The 21318-nt window shown below is 37.9% G+C and overlaps 1 protein-coding gene across 1 annotated transcript in view; it reads right to left on the bottom strand.

The window, feature by feature from the left end:
* DCHS2 (dachsous cadherin-related 2) overlaps positions 1-21318 on the bottom strand; it is a 384708-nt gene that overhangs the window by 22855 nt on the left and 340535 nt on the right. Inside the window, 2 exon segments of the mRNA XM_023733482.1 lie at positions 12020-12171; positions 13813-14024. Coding sequence (XP_023589250.1) covers positions 12020-12171; positions 13813-14024 — 364 coding nt within the window.

The following is a 21318-nucleotide window of genomic DNA, read 5'->3' as shown; positions in this document are numbered from 1 at the left end:
AGATGGTGCCTGGCTACCACCACTGACTGCTCTGACCAGGATCACAACAGAGGGTTCTGGACAGAGCTGGAGAAGGATGTAGAGCAAAATTCTAACACACACAAAAAAGATTAGATTTACTGGCCTGAAAGAGACTGGAGAAACCCCAAGAGTATGGCCCTCAGACACCCTTTTAGGTCAGTGGTGACGTTACTTCCCAGGTTCACCATTCAGTCGCGGATTGGACAGCCCCATAAAACCAAATGGGACCAGGCACAAGGACTAGAAGGCAGAAGGGGACAGGAAAGCTGGTGATAGGGAACCCAAAGTTGAGTAAGGATAGTGTTCATGTGTTGTGGAAGTTGTTAACCATTGTCATTGGGCAACATGTATAATTTTTAATGAGAAACTATTTTGTTCTGTAAACCTTCATCTAAAGTGAGAATAGCAGCACAATTGGAAGAGTGTAGTCGATGTCACTGAACTGTGCATGTAGAAATTTTTGAAATGGTTTATCTTTGGCTATGTACGTTTTCACCAAAAAAAAGAAGGTTGAGAAGGGAGAGGGTTGACATGTCTTGGGGTTGTTAAGCAATATCATAAAACAATATGAGTACTACTGTTTAATGAGAAACTATTTGTTCTGTAAACCTTCACCTGAAGTACCAATAAAAAAATAAAAAATTAAAATTAAAAAAAAAAGAAGATGGAAAGAATACACAGAATCATTGTACTAAAAAGAATTGGTCAACGTTTAACCATTTCAAGAAGTAGCATATGATCCAGAACTGATGGTACTGAAGGAAGAAGTCCAAGCTGCACTGAAGGCATTGGCAAAAAGCAAGGCTCCAGGAATTGATGGAATATCAAGTGAGATGTTTCAACAAAAAGATGTAACGCTGGAAGTGCTCACTTGTCTATGACAAGAAATTTAGAAGACAGCTATCTGGCCAGCTGACTGAAAGAGATCCATATTTGTACCTTGTGTACCTATTCCCAAGAAAGGTGTTCTAACAGAATGTAGAAATTATCAAACAGTATTATTAATATCACATGCAAGTAAAATTTTGCTGAAGATCATTCAAAAGCGACTGCAGTAGTATGTCGACAGGGAGATGCCAGAAATTCAGGCCAGATTCAGAAGAGGACATGGAATCAGTGATATCATTGCCGATGTCAGATGGATCATGGCTGAAAGCAGAGAATACCAGAAAGATGTTTTACCTGTGTTTTACTGACTATGCTAAGGCATTAGAATGTGTGAATCATAACAAATTATGGATAACACTGCAAAGAATGGGAGTTCCAGAACAAGGGGATACTGTGTGGTTTAAAGTCAGGAAAGTTGTGCATCAGGGTTGCATCCTTTCACCATACCTATTCAATCTGTATGCTGAGGAAATAATCTGAGAAGCTGGACTATATGAAGGAGAACTTGGCATCAAGATTGGAGGGAGACTCATTAACAACCTGTGTTATGCAGATGACACAACCTTGCTTGCTGAAAGTGAAGAGGACTTGAAGCACTTACTGATGAAGATCAAAGACCACAGCCTTCAGGATGAATTACACCTCAACATAAAGAAAACAAAACTCACAACTGGACCAATAAGCAACATCATGATAAACGGAGAAAAGATTGAAGTTGCCAAGGATTTCATTTTACTTGGATCCACAATCAACACCCATGGAAGCAGTAGTCAAGAAATCAAAAGACGCATTGCATTGAGCAAACCTGCTGCAAAATACCTCTTTAAAGTGTTGAAAAGCAAAGATGTCACCTTGAAGACTAAGGTGTGCCTGACCCAAGCCATGGTATTTTCAATCACATCATATGCATCTGAAAGCTGGATAATGAATAAGGAAGACCGAAGAAGAATTGACACCATCATTGAATTGTGGTGTTGGCAAAGAATATTGAATATACCATGGACTGCCAAAAGAATCAACAAATAAATCTGTCTTGGAAGAAGTACAACCAGAATGCGCCTTAGAAACAAGGATGGCGAGACTACATCTTATATACTTTGGACATGTTGTCAGGAGGGATCATTCCCTGGAGAAGGACATCATGCTTTGTAAAGTACAGCATCAGGGAAGAAGAGGAAGACCTTCAATGAGATGGATTGACAATGGGCTCAAGCATAACAATGATTGTGAGCATGGCGCAGGACCGGGCAGTGTTTCGTTCTGTGGTGCACAGGGTTGCTATAGTTGTAACCGGCTTGACAGTACCTAACGACAACAATAACAACAATTAATCCAAATTATAGAATTAAGAAAGGACACGGTCATGATTAATACACATACAAAAGATGTATGATTGGCTAGGGAGTAAGTAGAGGTAAAAGTCCATGATCTGAAAGAATTTAAATGCAGTAATTCAATATCTCTTAAACATTGGGACAACTAGCTCCTCCATCAGTCAAACTAGGAAACTTATTACTGTCTTCAACTTCTCACTCTCTCTCATTACCCTTCCAGCATCCAACTAATTATGAGTGTTATAAATTTTACCTCCTGAACGTCACTTAGTGTTCCTATCCATTGCACCCTTCCCTTAAGAGCCTCAGATAGAGTGATCGACTGTCCTGTTTTGTCTGGGACTGAGGCATTCCCTGGGACATGGGACTTTCAGTTTTTTTAAACCTGGACAGTTCAGGCAAACTGAGACATGGGACTTTCAGTGCTATATCTGGCAAGTCCCAGGCAAAATGGGACAAGTTGGTGACCCTAGCCTCAGGCCGTCATCATTTTTACCTGGTATGCTGTACATTTACTGTATTTTCTCAAACCTGGAGTACTTGTTTACTTATCAGCTGCAAGTCTCATCTGCTTCAGTCCACTTCCCACATTGATGCTGAAGTGCTGTATCTAAAATCCTAATTTGAAAACCTGACTCTCCTATTTAAAATCTTTTGTTGACTCTCCAAGTCTTCATGAGATAGGCCAAGCCCTGAGCATGTACACATGACCCTCTGTAATCTGAATTCTTCCTGGAATCCCTCTCCCTGCACTATCTTGGTCTGTCAAAGGTCACATCTCTGGTAAGTTTTCATTGACCTCTCATCCAATCTGAGTGCCCCTTTCTATATTCCAAAAGCCTGGTAATAATCCACGTGGAAAGCATGTTTTGCCATGGCAGTCTTCACCCTGCATTCTTCATGATTTACTTGACTGCCTCTCCTATCGTTTCTTTAAGGGCGGTGGTGCTGCTTTACTTGATTTTCTTTAGTAAATGTTGAGTGTTGGTTTCTCAAGATTTGAACAAGTTTACAGCTTTGAAAACACTATGGAGCAGTTCTACTCTTCACAATAGGGTTGCCATGAGTTGGAACTGACTCGACAGCAACTAACAACAACAATAACATATATGTATTATATGACAGACGCAGGATTTAAGCCCAGACCTTGGTTGTCTTAAAAGTTTGTAACATGCCTCTGTTATTGTGCATACATCACACCTTCATATATAATCATCAGCTTCTGTTTCACTCTCCTCTAGGCACTATGAGGTCCAGGAGGGCAGCTGAGTAACAATATGAGTTGTCAATTAAAAGATGACCTTTGGGCATAGTCAGTGTCACTGAACTGTGAATGTAGAAATTTTTGAAATGGTGTATCTTTGGCTATGTGTACTTTCACCAAAAAGAAAAAAGGTTGAGAAGTTAGAGGGTTAATACGTTGTGGGGTTGTTAACCAATGTCATAAAACAACATGTGTACTACTATTTCATGAGAAACTATTTGTTCTGTAAGCCTTCACCTGAAGTACAATAAAATATAAAAAGAAAAAAGAAAAAAAAAAAAAAGATGACCTTTATTTCAGAAGTGGTATTCTTCTTAGCCGGTTGTTGAGACTACCTTTTAGGAAGTTGGTACATTTTTACTTTTTTTTCCCCCATCATTAGCTCACCTGATAAGTGTTCTTTATCTTTCCAACACTAAATTTAAAAATAATGCAAAATAATAACAATTCTTTTTCGGTTTGAATTCCACTTTATACCAAATGATCACAGTTTATCATGATCATTTACGCAGCACACAGGCTGCCTTCTACACAATCAAAGTTGGAACATCAGTAGAACAACCATGTGAATTTCACACTTCTGGAGCCTAGGAATAATTCCATGTGGAAAGTGTGTTTTGTTAGTATGAATATCAGTCAACTACATACGGAAATATTTTACTAAAAATAATCAACTCATAGTGTTCTCTCTCCCTGCTGCCTGCCCCTCCCCAATGTCTTACTAATGTCTCAGCCAACACATCAAAGTTAAGGTTTGTCAATTCTACTACTATAGCCATAAACACCGTCTTCACAATGCTACAGCTCAGGGGTTCTGGGTAATGCCCATGTCGGGTTTTAAAAAGTGGGATTCTTTAATATGGATGGGAATATATTATTAGGTTTTGAAATAAAAGCGTTTCTCAATGGCTTGAAGAACAAATGAAGGATACTGAAGGCAGATTTGCAGAGGTCCTACATGTAACTTCTGGGACATCTCAAATAGTCTGTTATGGCTCCTTGGCAGTCTTTGTGAAATGACTCCTTGTAGCCAGTCCAGCTGGCTCTGTGTTCCAGAACTGCTGCCCTGATGCTTATTATCAGCAGAGACTATCAATGAAACTGACCAGATTAAGAGCAGGCCCGTTATAGTTCAGGGTGTATTATGATACTATTTGATTTTTAAAAAAGATGTATGTATTACTTCAATAATAATGAAAAAATTAAAATAAGAAACTGTATTTATCTGACCGAAGTCTTTATCTATTCACTGAGCACTCCCTTTCTGCCTATAAACACTCAAGTCCAACAAACCCTATTTTTGAGCCCTAATCCCACTCAGTTACCACCCTATTGCATTCCTTTGTTTTACCATGAAATTGCTAAAAAGAGAAGTAGCCCATCATTATTGCCTCTGTTTCCTATTTTAGTCACTCCTCAATCCACTATATGTGCTATTCATTCATCACTTTCGTGGATCTCCTTTGGAAAATATCATCAACAGCTTTCTAAACACCAGGGACAACAGTCTCCTTTCAGTCATGGACACAAATATTGTAAGCATCAAACTCTGTCTCAGCTTTGTTTGAAATTAAAAAAACTTCCAGGTCACAATGGAATTTACTGAAAAGTCTTCAAAGGAAATAATCCTGCCTTATATACATGAAAACTAAAAGTACTATGTTAGTACTTTGTTCTTTGTCCATAAATATAAGGATAAAATGTTAGAGAATATTTACATTCTGATGACGACACAGGAAAATGAACAAAAAGCACTATTGGAAGACTAGGCAAATAAGGCAAAAAGTTTATTTAAATTTAAATTTACACATACAATATTTTTTACTATCATGTATTACAGTTCCTCTCTGGAGTTTACAGAAACTCGCTAAGATAGTAACTAATAGCCACAAAGTGTTTGTTGTTTAATCTTCCACAATTCGTGGTGTTTGTAATCCCACTTGTTACAGAAAATTTTATTTGGTCACTTAATCTGTAGAACTTTTTTTTTTTTTAATGAAAATTAATCTGTTGACTTAAGTTTTAAATGAACTTACTAGCTTTGTTTTAATTAATTCATAGCTATAATAATGTGTAAATTATCAAAAAGAGCCCTGGTGGTGCAATGATTACAGTGTATAAATTATTAGAAAACAAATAATTTGGGACTAGCTTTCTCATTGCAGACTCCTTGAAATAAGGGATACTTTTAGCAGATTCTTATCCAAGATTCTAACCACAAACACATTGTGAAGCCTTGTTCTTTTATGCAGTCCACGTTCTCTTTAAGCTTCCATGAAACCATCTTTTCCTGGTTCTGTTCTATCTTTGTGACTATCCTTTGAATCTACTTTGCTGACTACTTAGCCCTCAAGTGGTGATAACACCCCCAAATTCTCATTTGACATATTCTCCTTAGGTAATTGCATTTTACACATTTTCTCTTGATGAGCCCCATATCTAAATCTTGAATGAGTACCCTATGCCGCAGCTCCAAATCATTATTTTCAATTGCCTAATGGGTATCTTCACTTTTGCTCTTGGATTAGTCCTTCAAATTCAAAATGTCTAGAACAAAAATCATAATTCCAACCTATTCCGCTTTCTGCCTCTCCTAGCTAGAAATTTCAGAGCCATTTTCTACCTCCTTTTTCATCAATAAATTCAACTGGTCACCAATTTCCTACGGATTCCATTTCTGAATCAACTTTTAAATATGTCCCCTCTCTCCATCTCCACTGCTTCATCCATATCCTAGACATTTCACAGGTGTTGTCTTGCTTTATTGGCCAGCACAACTAGGTATCTATTAAAAATAAAGATCTGAGCATGCCACTCAATAGTTTACATTTCTATATAACCTACAGAATAAAATACAATTTCTATTATATGGCATAAAAAGTCCCTCAAAACTTGCCCCCAACCTACCAGTCTTTCTTTTATTACCATGCAGTCATCTGATTCTCAGGCGTACTTCACTACTTGTTGCTTCCAAACATACCAAACATTTTCACATGCCTGTGCCTCTTGCCTGGAAGGCCCTTCTTCCCTTGCCCACTGGTAGCCAACAGGCTGGGGTTTAAACCCCAGTCCTGCTGCTGATAAGCCACGTATTTTAGAAAAGGAAATTGACATCTCAGCACACATAACATTGCTTTTTGGTTATTTCTCCCACATCATAATGAGCATTAAACGAATAGTATACTGTGAACTCAACATTGCTCCTAGCAAGAACTGCTCTTTCAACTTCAATATTTATGCTACAGAAATTAAAATTAAAATTTTTAAACACTTACATTAACTCTTTGTTGTCTAGGATCCTTTGGTCATTTTTATTTAAATTCCTTCAAAAGATAATGGCCCCAAAGTGTTACAGGACTTACATGAATATCGTGTCTCTCCACATCAACTATAAATCAAGTAGCAGCAACAGTGATTCAAATTCTATTTTTGCCTGCTCACACCTAAACATGTGTTATTTCACAGTTGAAAGATGGGGCTGACTGGTTACTATTTTAATTTTGTAAAGTTTTTCTTTTCCCTTTTTTATTGTGTAAATTTGCACACATGTACTTTTAAACAGGAAGCCGTACTCTGACCACTCACGTGGGCTAGAATCCAAGCTCTGCCATTTACTACCCGCATATTCTTGGCCAAACAACTTTACCTTTTTGACTTTCAATTTCTTGACTCTGTAAATACTAAGTCTACCATAAGAATTCATTAAGATAACACATGCAAAGCAAGAGCTCCATAAATGGCAACTCTTGCAATTCTTATTATGCTTCCTACATGGATTTTATTGTTTGATTTTCCAAGCTCCCTGAAGACAAGGGCTATTGCACTTGTTTTCGTGTCCCTAGCCTTGTGCCTGGTAAACAGGTTTTATAAATTCAGAAATATCAGTAAGACAGAAGTTAAAGTCTATCTAATAATTTGTCATTGTCTTTCCAGTTAGCTTTCTTTTGTGTGGTTTAATATGAAAACTAAAAACTAGTTAACACATTTATTTTCAGTAAAATCTTGACTAGCGCTATCTCTTCTTTTCCTAATTTTATATTTTAAAACAAAGGACTGGAAATGGGAATATTTTCTTCAATCAGACAAAAGCAATACTTCAAAAGTAATGTGACAAGCTACATGATACTATTCCCACAGTGATCACTAAAGGTGTCACAGGGAAAATCATCCAATATTTCCCATAGCCTTAAATATCAGGGAAAGCACTAAAGAGGAAGAGAAGCCACACCTTGGGGCCAGGGGCCTAGACAGGCAGGCAGGTTTACAAATATTTCCTTTGCATTGGTGATGCTGGGCACAGTGTGTGCGTGTCTGAGCTTGGTTGTCTGTGTGTGTCTCTGTGTGGCAGTGTGTGTGGGATTCAATTCCTTCTCTTAGTTCTTGCTTCTCCCAGCTCTAAGTTAAGCTCTTTACAGGGAATTGGAAATGGCCACTTTTTAAATGTTGAGACCAATTTGCTCTCGTACATAGAAACTATGACGCAAACAGGAAAAGATTGAGAAAAGTTAGGTTTAATTGCTAATTAAGACTCCACTGAATAAGAAGAACACTATAAAAGAAAGTCATTATAATCAGGAAATGCTTGGTTCCTGGCATATTTCAAGCTGGACCAATTGCCGTCAAGTTGATTCCAACTCATGGCATCCCCATGTGTGTCAGAGTAGAACTGTGCTCCATAGAGCTTACGATGGCTGTGACCTTTTGGAAGATCTCCAGGCCTTCCTACTGAGGCACCTCTGGGTGGACTCAAACCACCAACCTTCCGCTTAGTAGCTGAGTGCATTAACTGTTTACACCACACCACTCAGGGACTCCTGGTGTATATCTGAACTTCAATAAGCTCTGAATTTGTAATCCCTCAGATAAGAACTAGGCTGAGATTTATTTTACAATCATGTATTGAGGGGATTTAAACAAAGCTTCATCCTTAAAATTACTATAGAAACAATGCAGCAAGAATAGGTTTTAACATATTTATATAATCCCTGTTGCCATCGTGTTGATTCCAACTCATAGTGACCCTACAGGACAGAGTAGAACTGCCCCATAGGGTTTCCAAGGCTGTAATCTTTAGAGAAGTAGACTGCCACATCTTTCTCCCGCTGAGTGGCTGGAGAGTTCGAATGCTGACTTTTCAGTTAGTAGCCAAGCATTTTAACTACTGCACCACCAGGGCTCTGTATTTATATAATGAATATCATAAAAATTAGTTACACTAAAATGTGAATAAAAATCCTAATAGTTAATGCAGGATAAGACATTAAACTTTGAAAATACTTTTGAAGTAATATTTTGAAATATACTAAACAAAAAGAAATAAACACTTAAAAACTGTTAAAGGTGGAAGGGTTTTCACAGGTTAATTAGCCCAATCCTCTCAGTAACAGATTTCATTTTATTCAGCTCTTGCTGCTTAACCATACTAGTAACTGCATTTTCCTCATAAAACATGGAAATAGTTGGCATAGAAGAATACTGACATTTACAGTCTTTATTTCCCCCTAAACAGGTCTGCTATGTAGCTTGTAATGTGGAAATAATATGACTAAGAACACCTGGGAGCAGGTCCAAGTTTGAACATTGAATAGTTCTGTGCCCCTGAGCAAGCTGCTGTTATGTCTGTTGCCTTATCAGTAAATAGGAAAACTCCTGTCTTAACCTCCTTGTGAGTCCTTGATTGGTACAAATGGTTAAAGTACTCAGCTGCTAACAGAGAGGCTGGAGGTTTGAGTCCACCCAGACTGCCTTGGATAAAAAGCCTGATGACCCACTTCTGAAAAATTAGCCATGAAAACTCTGTGGAGCACAGATCTACTCTGACATGCACGGAGTCACCATGAATCAGAGTCACCTCGATGGCACCTGGCTTGGTTTCTTTTTTTAACTTCCTTGTAAGATAATTATGAAGGTGAAATGAAATACTACATGTGAAAAGTCTTTTGGAAAACACACAAATATACTAAACAAATATAACCAAAAAAAGAAAAAAAGAAAAATCCATTAAGGGAAGTAGATCTCCAGGCCTTTCTTCTGCCGTGCCACTGGGTGGGTTTGAACTACCAACCTTTAGGTTGGTAGTCTAGCACAAACCATTTGCACCACCCAGGGACCTAATACAAATACTCCGTTGCTGTCAAGTTGATTCCATCTCATAGTAACTCTATAGGACTGAGTAGAACTGCCTCATAGGGTTTCCAAGGAGCAACTGGTGGATTTGAACTGCTGACCTTTTGGTTAGCAGCTAGGCTCTTAACCACTGAGCCACCTCGGCTCCAATACAAATTTAAAGCTTACTAAAATGGACAATAAAGAAACCAAGCCTGCCTTTGACAAACAAGGTTAACAGTTTCTTGTATAATTTTCTTCCAGAACCATTCTAGTATTTGAGCATGCTGCCACTTATTTTTACTCAAATAGAAATACAATATAAGCACTAGAGTGTCCCTTGTTATTTCCTTCACTTATCATATATCCTGGATATCTATCCTTATCAGCACATATAGATATACCTCATTCTTTTGTAAAATCAATCTCATGGCATTGCATTGAAGAGTTATGCTATCATTCTTTAAGAAGTTCCCATTCATGGACACTTTAGGTTCCTTAGAGTTTTTGTTTTACAAACTGTGATGCCCTGAATATCTCTGTAGGTATGTCTAAACTTTTAAATCTCTGATTTTTTAAATGCCTAGAAGAGCTGTGACACTGTTATTCTCTCCTTTACAGAATTATGTATAAGGTTGGCACATCTTGGATCCTAGACAAAAAATTTTAATATTGAATGTGTGCCTTTAATAAGATCATTTCTACTAAAACACAGTACTCTATCAAGGCCCTGATGACCAGTTGTGCTTTTGTACACAACGAAGAATAAAGGATTAAAAAAAGATGTGGCATGCAGTCCTCACTGTTATTAAAAACAGTAACAACAGATATTAGCAGAGCATTCTATAGTTTACCAAGCATTTCACAAATATTATCTTTTTCAATGTCTCTCATTTAGTATTTAGTAGTGCCACAAATTCATATAATCATAGAACTAAGGGAGACCTTAAAGTTCTTCTAGCTTAACTGCTTTTTTTTCAAATAATAAATAATTTTTAAGACTAAATATATCAAAAAGAGTAATCATAATTTGGATTAAAACAACCCAAGTGCCCATCAACAGATGAATGGATAAACAAAATGTGGTACATACATACAAATGAATATTACTCAGCCTTAAAGAAAAACGAAGTCCTAAAACATGCTACATCATGGATGAACCACAAAGACATGCTGATTGAAACAAGTCAATTACAAAAGGACAAATACTGCATGGTCTCACTTACATGAAACAACAAGAATAGGTAAATATATAGAGACCGATGGTTACTAGTGGTTACCAGAAGTAGGAGGGAGGAGGAAAGTAGTGCATTTCTATCTATGATGTTGGGAAAACTGGCATCTACTAAGGGTAATGGTTACACAACTTGACTAATATAACTGGTATCACTAAGATGTACACCAGAAAAAAAGGGCAAAAAGGCAAATATAATGTTCTATATAATTTTACAACAGCCCAAAATAAAAAAAGTCTGCACTTGTTGATACTACTTAGATACAACTAGACACTTAATGTAGTTAGATTTCTTGGTTTGAAGGTTTAGGGTCATGGCTTCATGGGTCTATCCAGTCAATTGGCCTAAAGTTGTTTTAGAGTTTCTCTTCTACCTCCTAGTTCGGTGAGTAGTGCCTGGGGTCTTAAAAGCTTACAAGCGGCCACCCAAGACACAACAACTTGTCTTTATTCACCTGGAGCAGTAGAGAAGGAAGGAGACCCAGGATTCAGACAAAGAAATGGACTGCAGGTCTAATTGCCTCCGTGAACTATTACCTTCTTTGCCATGAGACCAGAAGAAATGGTTGGTGTCCAGCTACCATTACTGAACCTTTTGATGAAGCATCCAATAGATGGATCCTGATCAAAAAAAGGAAAAATGTGGAAGAGAACATCAAATTCTTATGGAATCCAGACTTACTGGATCCATTGAGACTGGAGGAACCCCTGAATCTATTGTCCTGAAATAATCTTTAAACTTTCAATTAGAACCATCCTATAAAGCTATCTCTAAACAACAGTTTAGCTCAAGTAATAAGAACATCAGCTTAGATCATTGTGCTAGTTTAAAGATTTATCTATATGAGATCAAATTGCAACAGTAATGCTAAAGCACAGATAAGAGCTTTAAGGGGCAGAGAGAGTAAAAGTTAATGGTGGTGAAACAACACAGGTAGAAATGTGACATAATGTGAAGAATGTAACCAATAGCATTGAATTGCACATGTAGAAATTGTTGAATGGATGTATGTTTTGCTCTGGATATTGTCACCAAAATAATAATAAGTTGGACCAAAAGGAAAACACATTTTGACAACTAAGCTTACATAACATGAAGTCATGCCCAAAGCAACAAGATTGTCAGAAACAAGGCAGCACAGTTGATCAAATTGATCCGAATGGTGGACAGACCTGCAGGAGCCGGTGGACTTGTAATCCAGAATCATGTTAGTTGTTATCTCATCACTCAGTGCATCAATCTGAAACACATCTCCTGGGTTGCCAGAAAGAATGGAATACTCAAGGAGGCTGTTCAACCCACTGTCTGGGTGAGCAGCAAAAACCTGTGAGGAACAAACTCTTCTGTTAAATAAGGATTTAATTTGCAACATAGTATAAACCAGTTTTTCAGAGAAATGCTTTATGAAAGAATCACAGATTGTCAAACACATTTTAAAAACAATGATTAAAGGAATACCAGTAAGCTTCAATTTAGTTTTATAGTAAGGTGGGTGAAGAGTGAGGAAATTATTGTGCATACATATTCTCAAAGGATTTCCAAGTAATTTCAGTAGGAAAGGCACATATTTTTGAGCAATAATTTTAGGCAACCAACAGGAAAAAAAAAATTTGCTTGAATAGAAGATTTCCAGTGCTGGATGTGTATTCAGGCTAGAACCAGAAAAGGAAAAAAACATTGTAGAAAACTTTTGCATAGTAAATGATAACTTTTCATTTGCTCCTTCCTTCCTTCTTTCCTTTCTTTTCTTCCTTCTTTCCTCCCTCCCTCCCTGCCTTCCTATTTTCTTGCTTAAAGTATTGCCCGTAAAATAGGCCATATGTGGATTTTTTTTTTTAATATTGTATTTACTGTCTTATTTTAAAGTGATCTTTAAAGAAACGAAACAACACCTAGATTTAGGGCTAACAAATTTGGGTCTTGATTACTTATTTAAAGAGTTATCAAAATACTGTTGACAATAACACAACAGTTTGGCATAGACCTCCAGGGAGTTACATAGTTTGCATTAAATTCTAATCACAAAACTAATTATATTGTGGGATCATGGTCTTGTTAAAAAAAAGTTGACAGATGTGTTTTAAAATGCTGTACCTTTTTTATCCTCTATTGCCCTCAGCCTCAGCCTTAGGTCACACCCACATCATCTCTCTCCTGGGCTGCCACACTGATGTCCTAGCCCTCCTTACCCTCTCAGCCTACCCTTCACACTACTGCAGAGTTCTGAAGCAACTGAAGCACCCAGGGACTTCATCTGCAGGGCACATGATCCAGCTATCTGGTACACAAAGGCTGCAATATGCAGTTCCCTTTGGGATCACCAGGAAGAGAAATTGGTCTGAATCTGGGGCTGGATAAAATCTATAATGTCTACTGAGTCTGTACACTTAAAACTTTTGTAGATAGAAGGTCACCCGGAATAATGGATCAGTGAGGACTTTAGGGTGTCAACAATACAGATCCACTATATGGTGCAAACTTGAACTACTAACCAAGAGGTTGGCAGTTCAAACCCATCCAGAAGTGCCTTGGAGGTAAGGCCTGGCGATTTGTTTCCAAAAAGTCACAGGCTTGAAAACCCTATGAAAGCAGTTCTATTCTGCGCACATGGGGTTGCAGAGTTGAAATCGACTCGACGGCAACTAACAACAACAGCAACATGGCTAACTTAAGTAGAAAAATAATGTGTCAGACTTATAGTGCCCTACAGAGTTCCTTCTAGTGCTCAAGGGAGTCCTTAGAGAAAGCAGGTCGGCAGTAATTGAGTACTGAATGAATCAAGAGGAAGAAAAGTAAATTCAAAACTCAAGGCTTCCTTCAATCTCAGGTTTCATCCAATCCATCAAACATTGTACAGGGACTCTGGAAACATTTAAAATTTCATTTGTGTTCTAGCCAAAGTCTTATATATTTTTCTGTATGTACATTAATTGATAATAATTAACCAAAAAAACATTCCTGCTACCTGTATGATATGAGCATTGTAGAACTGGCCTTCAGACACCGATGCATGGTAAACACTTCTCTCAAAACACAGTAAATTATCATTCACATCCTGGACCAAGACTGCTACTTTGCTGTAGGCTCTATGCCCACCCTTTTCAGCTAACACGATGAGTTGTATTTCATTTCTGACTTCAAAATCAAGAAACTTGGGTTCTTTCACAGTGAGTTCTCCTATTTTTATCCATAGTGGGAAAAAGAGAGAAGTACATTATAGTTATATATAAAACGCCTCAAATCATATTAGATTCATCTGCTCATATGCTCACCTCTCGTTCAAATCCAGTGTTCAAAAAGCCTCCCAGTGGGTGTTCCTCCTCCCCTACAATGGGGAGCATTGTGAAAAAGTTGGGAACTTTCTGATATTTGCTGGGTCTAAAAGTGTAGAAGGGATAGAAACTATAAAATACCTATCTCTGAAATCAGACATCTGAAATCAGGGCTACTTTTCAAATTGTCCTTCTCTTTCCATATTTAGTCCATCACCATGTCAGGGAAGTCTACCTTTCAAAAGTCTGTTGAATCTACCTCTCTCTGTCTCCACTGCTGCTACACTCCTCCCACCTTGTCATCTCCCACCTTGTCCACTTCATTAGCCATTTAACTGGTCTCCCTGACAATCCAGTTTTCATTTTGAACTAAATAATAAAAAACGGATGCTGTCATTCCCCTGCATAAAACTGCTCAATGTTTCTCCACTGCTACTATGATAAAGTTCAGCATCTATGACTAAGGTGAACCTGACCCAAATCCACGGTCTTTTCAATCATCCCATACACAAGCAAAAGTTGGACAATGGAAAAGGAAGACATATGAAGAGTAGATGTATTTGAAATGTGGTGTTGGGGAAGAAAGGAGCCCTGGTAGTGCAGTGGTTAAAGTGCTCAGCTGCTAACCAAAAGGTCAGTAGTTAGAACCCACTAACATCCATGAGAGAAAGATGTGGCAGTCTGCTTCCATAAATTAGACTTACAGCCTTGGAAACCCTATGGGGCGGGTCTACTCTGTCCTATGGGGTCATTATGATTCAGAATCGACTTAACACAGTGGGCTTGGTATTTTTTGGTTTTTGTTGGTGGAGAATATTGAATATATCGTGGACTGCCAAAAGAATGAACATATCAGTCTTAGAAGAAATGGAACAAGAATGTTCCTTCAACTCACTTGTTTTGGATACGTCATCAAGAAAGACCAATAGCTGGAAGAGAACATCATGCTTGGTAAAGCAGAGGGTCAGTGAAGGTGAGGGAGCTCCTCAAAGAGATGGACTCACACAATAGCCACAACTGACCTCAAACATACTAATGATCACGAAGACGGCACAGGACAGGGTGGGCAGTGTTTTGTTTTCTTATACATAGGGTCACTATTAGTCAAAGTCGACTGGACAGCAACTAAGAATAACACAAGGACCTACATGTGGGGCTTCTGCCACCTCAGAAGTTCATTCATGTCATTTTCCACTTTGCTGTCTCCGCCCTGATCACACTTGTGAACTTTCTGTTCCTTGAGTGCTTGTCTCAGAGTCTTTATGCACATCTTTCTGTCTGCCTGAAATGCTCCCTCACATCTATTCTGCTTCAGGGGTATTTCCAGGTTTACCTACCCCTGCACTATCACTATGTCAGCCCCCAACAAACTCTCGAAGACACCTGCACTTCTCGGCAGTGCCTTCATCACTGAGCTCATCTGCTTTATGTCTGTTAATCCTCTTGGTTTATAAGCTCTGTGAGGTATGGATTGCTAACTGTCTCTTACACCATCATATCCCCATTGCCTAGCTTGGAGTCTGGTATACAGAAGGTGCTCAATAACATTTGTTATACTCTCATATAAAAAGCATTACCAGGTTTGGAAAGGAAACTGATTCTTGGGGTGAGGCCATGCTCAAGTTTCTCCCTCAAATTAAGAAAAATCCTCCCTTGATACAATTCAATTTCCTTCCTTAGTTTCTACTTTATTTTCTTCCTTTTTACAGCCCAATGTATGACTGAACTATTATTAACTTTGCTCTCACTGCCAGAAATTCCATCAAATAGAGATTTACTGAATAGCACTAACTTTGGAGTTGGAGGAACCTGAAACCAAGGTTAAATCCCCATCCTGCTTACTTCACTTTTGCACTTTATCTGGCTCCACCACTTACTAAGTCTGTGACCTGGAGTAAGTTTCTATAAAGCTGAGTCTCTTATTTAAAATAGGGATGTTACAAAAGGATAAATATTGTATGAGACCACTACTGTAAAAACTCATGAAAAAGTTTACACATGAAAAGAAACAATCTTTGTTGGTTATGAGGGATGATGGGAGGAAATACTAAATAGACAATAGATAAGTAGTAACTTTGGTGAAGGGTAAGACAGTATACAATACTGTGGAAGCCAGCACAACTTGTACAAGGAAAGGTCATGGAAGCCCCATAGACACATCCAAACTCCCTGAGGGACCAAATTGCTGGGCGGAGGGCTGTGGGGACCATGGTCTCAGGGAACATCTAGCTTAATTGGCATAACACAGTTTATAAAGAAAATGTTCTACATTCTACCTTGGTGAGTAGCGTCTCGGGTCTTAAAAGCCCGGGAGCAACCATCTAAGACATTCCACTGGTCTCACCCCTTTGGGAGCAAGGGAGAATGAAGAAAACAAGATACAAGGGAAAGATTAGTCCAAAGGACTAACAGACCACAACTATCACGGCCTCCACCAGACTGAGCCTAGTACAACCAGATGGTGCCCGGCTACCACCATTGACTGCTCTGACAGGGATCACAATAGAGGGTCCTGGACAGAGCTGGAGAAAAATGTAGAACAAAATTCTAACTCACAAAAAAACACCAGACTTACTAGCCTGACAGAGACTGGAGAAACTCCGAGAGTATGGCCCCCATACACCCTTTTAGCTCAGTAATGAAGTCACTCCCGAGGTTCACTATTCAGCCAAAGATCAGACAGCCCCATAAAACAAACGAGACTAATGAGGCACAACAGTCCAGGGACAAGGACTAGAAGGCAGGAGGGGACAGGAAAGCTGGTAATAGGGAACCCAAGGTTGAGAAGGGACAGTGTTGACATGTCTTGGGGTTGTTAACCATTGTCATAAAACAATATGTGTACTAACTGTTTAATTGAGAAACTATTTGTTCTGTAAACCTTCATCTAAAGTACAAAAATAAAATAAAACAGGGATGTTAATAATGGCCTGGTAGGTTTCTTGTGAGGAGTAAATAAAGTTGTGTACATTTATAATGTTTCTTTGCAGTAAAGTGATATAAATTCCAATGTTCAATCCAAGTCTCTCAAATCAGATATAGACTTAATATCTTTGTGGATTCTGAATTTAGAAAGAAAAAAATTTATAGCCACGGGCTAATAGAAGTTTGATCTTCTGGTGAAAGAACCTGTATGATTTTTGGAAACCTGACCTGGAAGTCACAATTTTTATTGCTCTGTCCTAACCAATCTCTCCAGGTAAGCAACCTAGTCTAAGACAACTTCAGACCATCAGGTACTCACCTGGTGGGGAGTCATACACTGTTTCTAATACTCTATCTTTGATACTGAGAGTGTATGGTGATTTTATAGTTTATATTTTGTTATTAAGAAAAATTAAATAATTATATCTTGTATTAAGAACCTACTATAGTATCATTTAAATTTTCATAAACTCACTTTCATTTATTGACATCAGGTTTAGTTACCAACTCAGAACTAGAACAAATCTACTCTAACAAACCACACAGTCCATTGTAACCAAATCCAGACAGAAAAATTTAGAGTAGCTCTAACTTTTGGCAGCTGCAGAATCATTAAGATACATTTCGATGCGTCATTGATGACAGGAGCTGGTCTTCAGACATCTTTAAACAACCGCTGAGCCCTGCACCCCCAAATAGCAGAGGAGACCGAGTCTGAGGAAGGTTCAGAGACCTCACCCAGAGCTCTGTCTTGCCCTCAGCTTCTATCATGTTGTGTTACTGTTTGTAAAGAAAAAATAAAATAAACACTCAACACTAAATTGCCAGTGTCACTAAGTAGAAAGTGTGCCAATTATAGTGCAGATCAGAGTGGATTTTTTAATAAAAGTCTTGTGTTTAGGCTTTGATAATTGGAATTTTGCACTTGGAATGGATCTACACTTCTAATGCTTTCTTTGCTTGGTTTTTATTTTTGGTGTAATAACTAGCATATGCTGTAAACATTCTGAAAGTGAAAAAGACAAAAACCAGTATGTGAGATGATTCAAGGCTGGCACACCTACTAGATCCACATTTTGTCTTGGTTGATATATGAGAATTTTTTTTTCGCAGAGATGTCAAGGGTGTACTAGCATCAGTGAGAGGAAGGTGCTAGGAGTCTGTCCAGTACTATAGGGAAGAATCCACATTTTCCTTACAGTAAGAAACTTCACAAATACCACTTTCACATTCATGTCTATATTTTAGTGTATCAGTTATATAATAACTTGAGAATTAAAGTCTAGTAATATTTTCCTTCTGCTACATGTATATATACAGTTTTTGTCCTAGTTATAAAATATACACATCAAGTAGAAATTAAGATTCTTCAAATATTACTACATGGTTGATAATATAATAAGTTTATTTCAGTTGATTATACAATGTGCAAATTTATATATACATATCCCCAAACAGAATGTGATATTTATTTTATCTAATAGCTTTTAAGCTCTCTTCTGCAAAATGACACTTTTGAAACACTGAAAATTTGACCATTTTTGTTTTATGTCGACCTACCAAAAAATGGAATGAATACTTCCAGTTATTATTTACTTGGTCAAGCTTCAAAAATTCTGCTGTTTTATAAAGTGAATCATAGATGTTTACAAGCTAAAGTGGCCACAGTTGTTATCAGAGATCCATCTAATCATAACTTATTAAATCAGTAACCAATAAATGGTATTTTTACATTTTTATCCTTAAGATAAAGTGACCATACCTTAGAGATCAATATTATTGATTTAGCATACACAACCTATTTTCCTTTTTTTAAACAGTTTGTGGTTTAAATACACACATTCCATAAAACCTATATTATGTACCTTTAGACACAGGTTTAGTATGTGTCAAAGTCAGCACACAAGAGGATCTTAACTAAAGTTTTGAGAAAAACTGTTGAACAATCCTTATGATAAACAGAACTAAAATGCTTGATAAATTATACACATATGTGTGTGTGTATTTTTTTTTGTGTGTTAATGCATTATTGAGCTGGCATGGTAGTAAGAAATCCTCAGAGAACAAAAAGAAAATGAAAATGGAGCCCAGGGAGGTAAGCAAGCACCAAAGCTAGTTTTTGTTCCCAGAGTTTCTACCACAACCAAGGAGGCCTTGAGATTCACCTCTGATGGCTGCACAGGGTGTGCAAAACAAGGGAAGAACCTGAACCCACTCAGGGTGAAGGGTCTAATAGGAGAAAACAGCATAAAGTTGGATATTTACTCCAAATGAATGAACAATATTTTAAAAATAAATAAATGAAGCTAAAAAAAAAAATTAGTAACTGATACACAGATACTTCTTTCTTGGCAGACTTGACAGAAACTAACAACAACCACATGAAGACATTAATTTAATTATGTATGTTAAAACAGCTAGGCTAACCACTAAAAGAAGAGAAATAATCTACATAACTTCCAACAAACATAAGAAAAATGGTCATTTTTAGATGATGACTATCTATGTAGATTGTACAGATAAATAATCACAATCACAGGAGTTTGCAAGTTGGCTAAATATAAAATCAAAATACAAAAGTCCATTTTCAGCACTGTCAGAAAAAGCATTTAAATATTTTCATTTACCTTATCAAGAAAAAGTATAAAGTACTTAGACTAAAACTCACAAGACATATGCAAGCCCACTGTAGAAATAAACTTCGAACTTTATTGAAAGATATTAAGGAAAAAGTTGGTATGACATTCAATGGTCCTGGATTAGAAGAAAATATTATAGTATATTAAAGGTTTTCCCCAAGTTGCTATATGGAATTAATACAACTTCAATAAACATCTCGATAGTCTTTGTATGTGTGTGTCTGTGTGTTGACAGGATGATTAAGTGACTGGTAAAGAGTCAATAACAGCTAATATACTAATGGAGAAGAAAAATATGGCGATAGTACAAATGTTGGAGGTGGAGTGGCTTTCTTTACCTGGTATTAAGACTTACTATAAAAGCAAAGTAACTAACTGTGTGTGATACTGATGTGTAGATAGGCAAAGAGACAAATGGAAAGAAGTAGAGTTCTAATAAAAAGTCAGGAACACATGAGAGATGAGAGTGGTAATACTGCAGATCAAAGGGGGAAATTATTCCCATTGGAATACCTGGCTAGCCTCATGGGGCAAGAATTAGATGTGATACCTAACTCACATAAAACACAAAAGTAAATTCAAGGTGGACTAAAGACTTAAATGTGAAACAAAGGGGAACTATGATTTTTAAAAGACAATGTGAGAATAGAGAACTTCTGGCAACATGGCCCTCTAGGCAGAAGCACCATGCTGTCCCTCCGCAGCAAAGATCCGAAACACTAAGCCAAACAGAGAAAACAGCAATCCCGAAACCCTAAGCATCAAATGAAGAGATAAAGAACTCAGCCAAGCACCAAATGGAATAAGAAACTGACTGAGAACAGATAGCGAGGAGACACACATGCAGAGGTCCCCTGTCAGCTAACACAGCATGGATTCACCATCTTCCACTCCTATCAGAGACCAGCAAACAGGGGGTACAAGAAAGCAGCTTCACAGAGCTTCCAGCAGGAGAGAGAATAACCAGTAACTAGTGATATACGCTGTCCCACCTCCCACACTTCTTCACTCCCGCTCGGCATCCTCTGCTTCCCGTGGCCACAGTCTCTCGGCTGGGTAGCACTGGCAGCTTGGATTCCACCTGTCCACTCTGGCCAACTCTCTGCATGCCATTTGTTGGCTGCTGGTGTTGCTTTTTCTTTTGATTTCTTCCTTACCTCTCATAATCCCCCCCTCCTTTCGCTCAAATACCTGGCTCTGTGCTACACCTTAGCTTCTTCTTGAAAGGTTGTGAAACTCTGATTGAATGTGAAACTGCTTCCCGGTCTGTACTTCCATGCTGATGGGATCCTGGGGCTTTTTTGTTTTTTGGTTTGCTTTGAATTGTTTGTTTGTTTTCTTTTTTTTTTTCTCGAATTGGGAACCAGTTCTAGCCAGGCAGTGCTGCGTGGCTTGGGACCTACCCCCTCAGCTTGCACAGACGTGCAGAGGGATCCCTGAGGACATTTCTTTTCTCGTGGGTTTTTCTTTTCTGTTTATTTGGGGGTTTTCTTTTTTTTTGTTTTTTTTCACGTTACTTTTTTTTTTTTTATATTTTATTGTACTTCAGGTGAAGGCTTACATAACAGATAGTTTCTCATGTAACAGTAACACACATGCTGTTTTATGACATTGGTTAACAACCCCACAACATTC

The sequence above is a fragment of the Trichechus manatus genome, unplaced genomic scaffold (genome assembly GCF_000243295.1).
Source record: "Trichechus manatus latirostris isolate Lorelei unplaced genomic scaffold, TriManLat1.0 scaffold00059, whole genome shotgun sequence".
NCBI lineage: Eukaryota > Metazoa > Chordata > Mammalia > Sirenia > Trichechidae > Trichechus > Trichechus manatus.
Note: the sequence above shows the minus strand (reverse complement) of the source record. Positions and strands in the feature narration are given on the sequence as shown.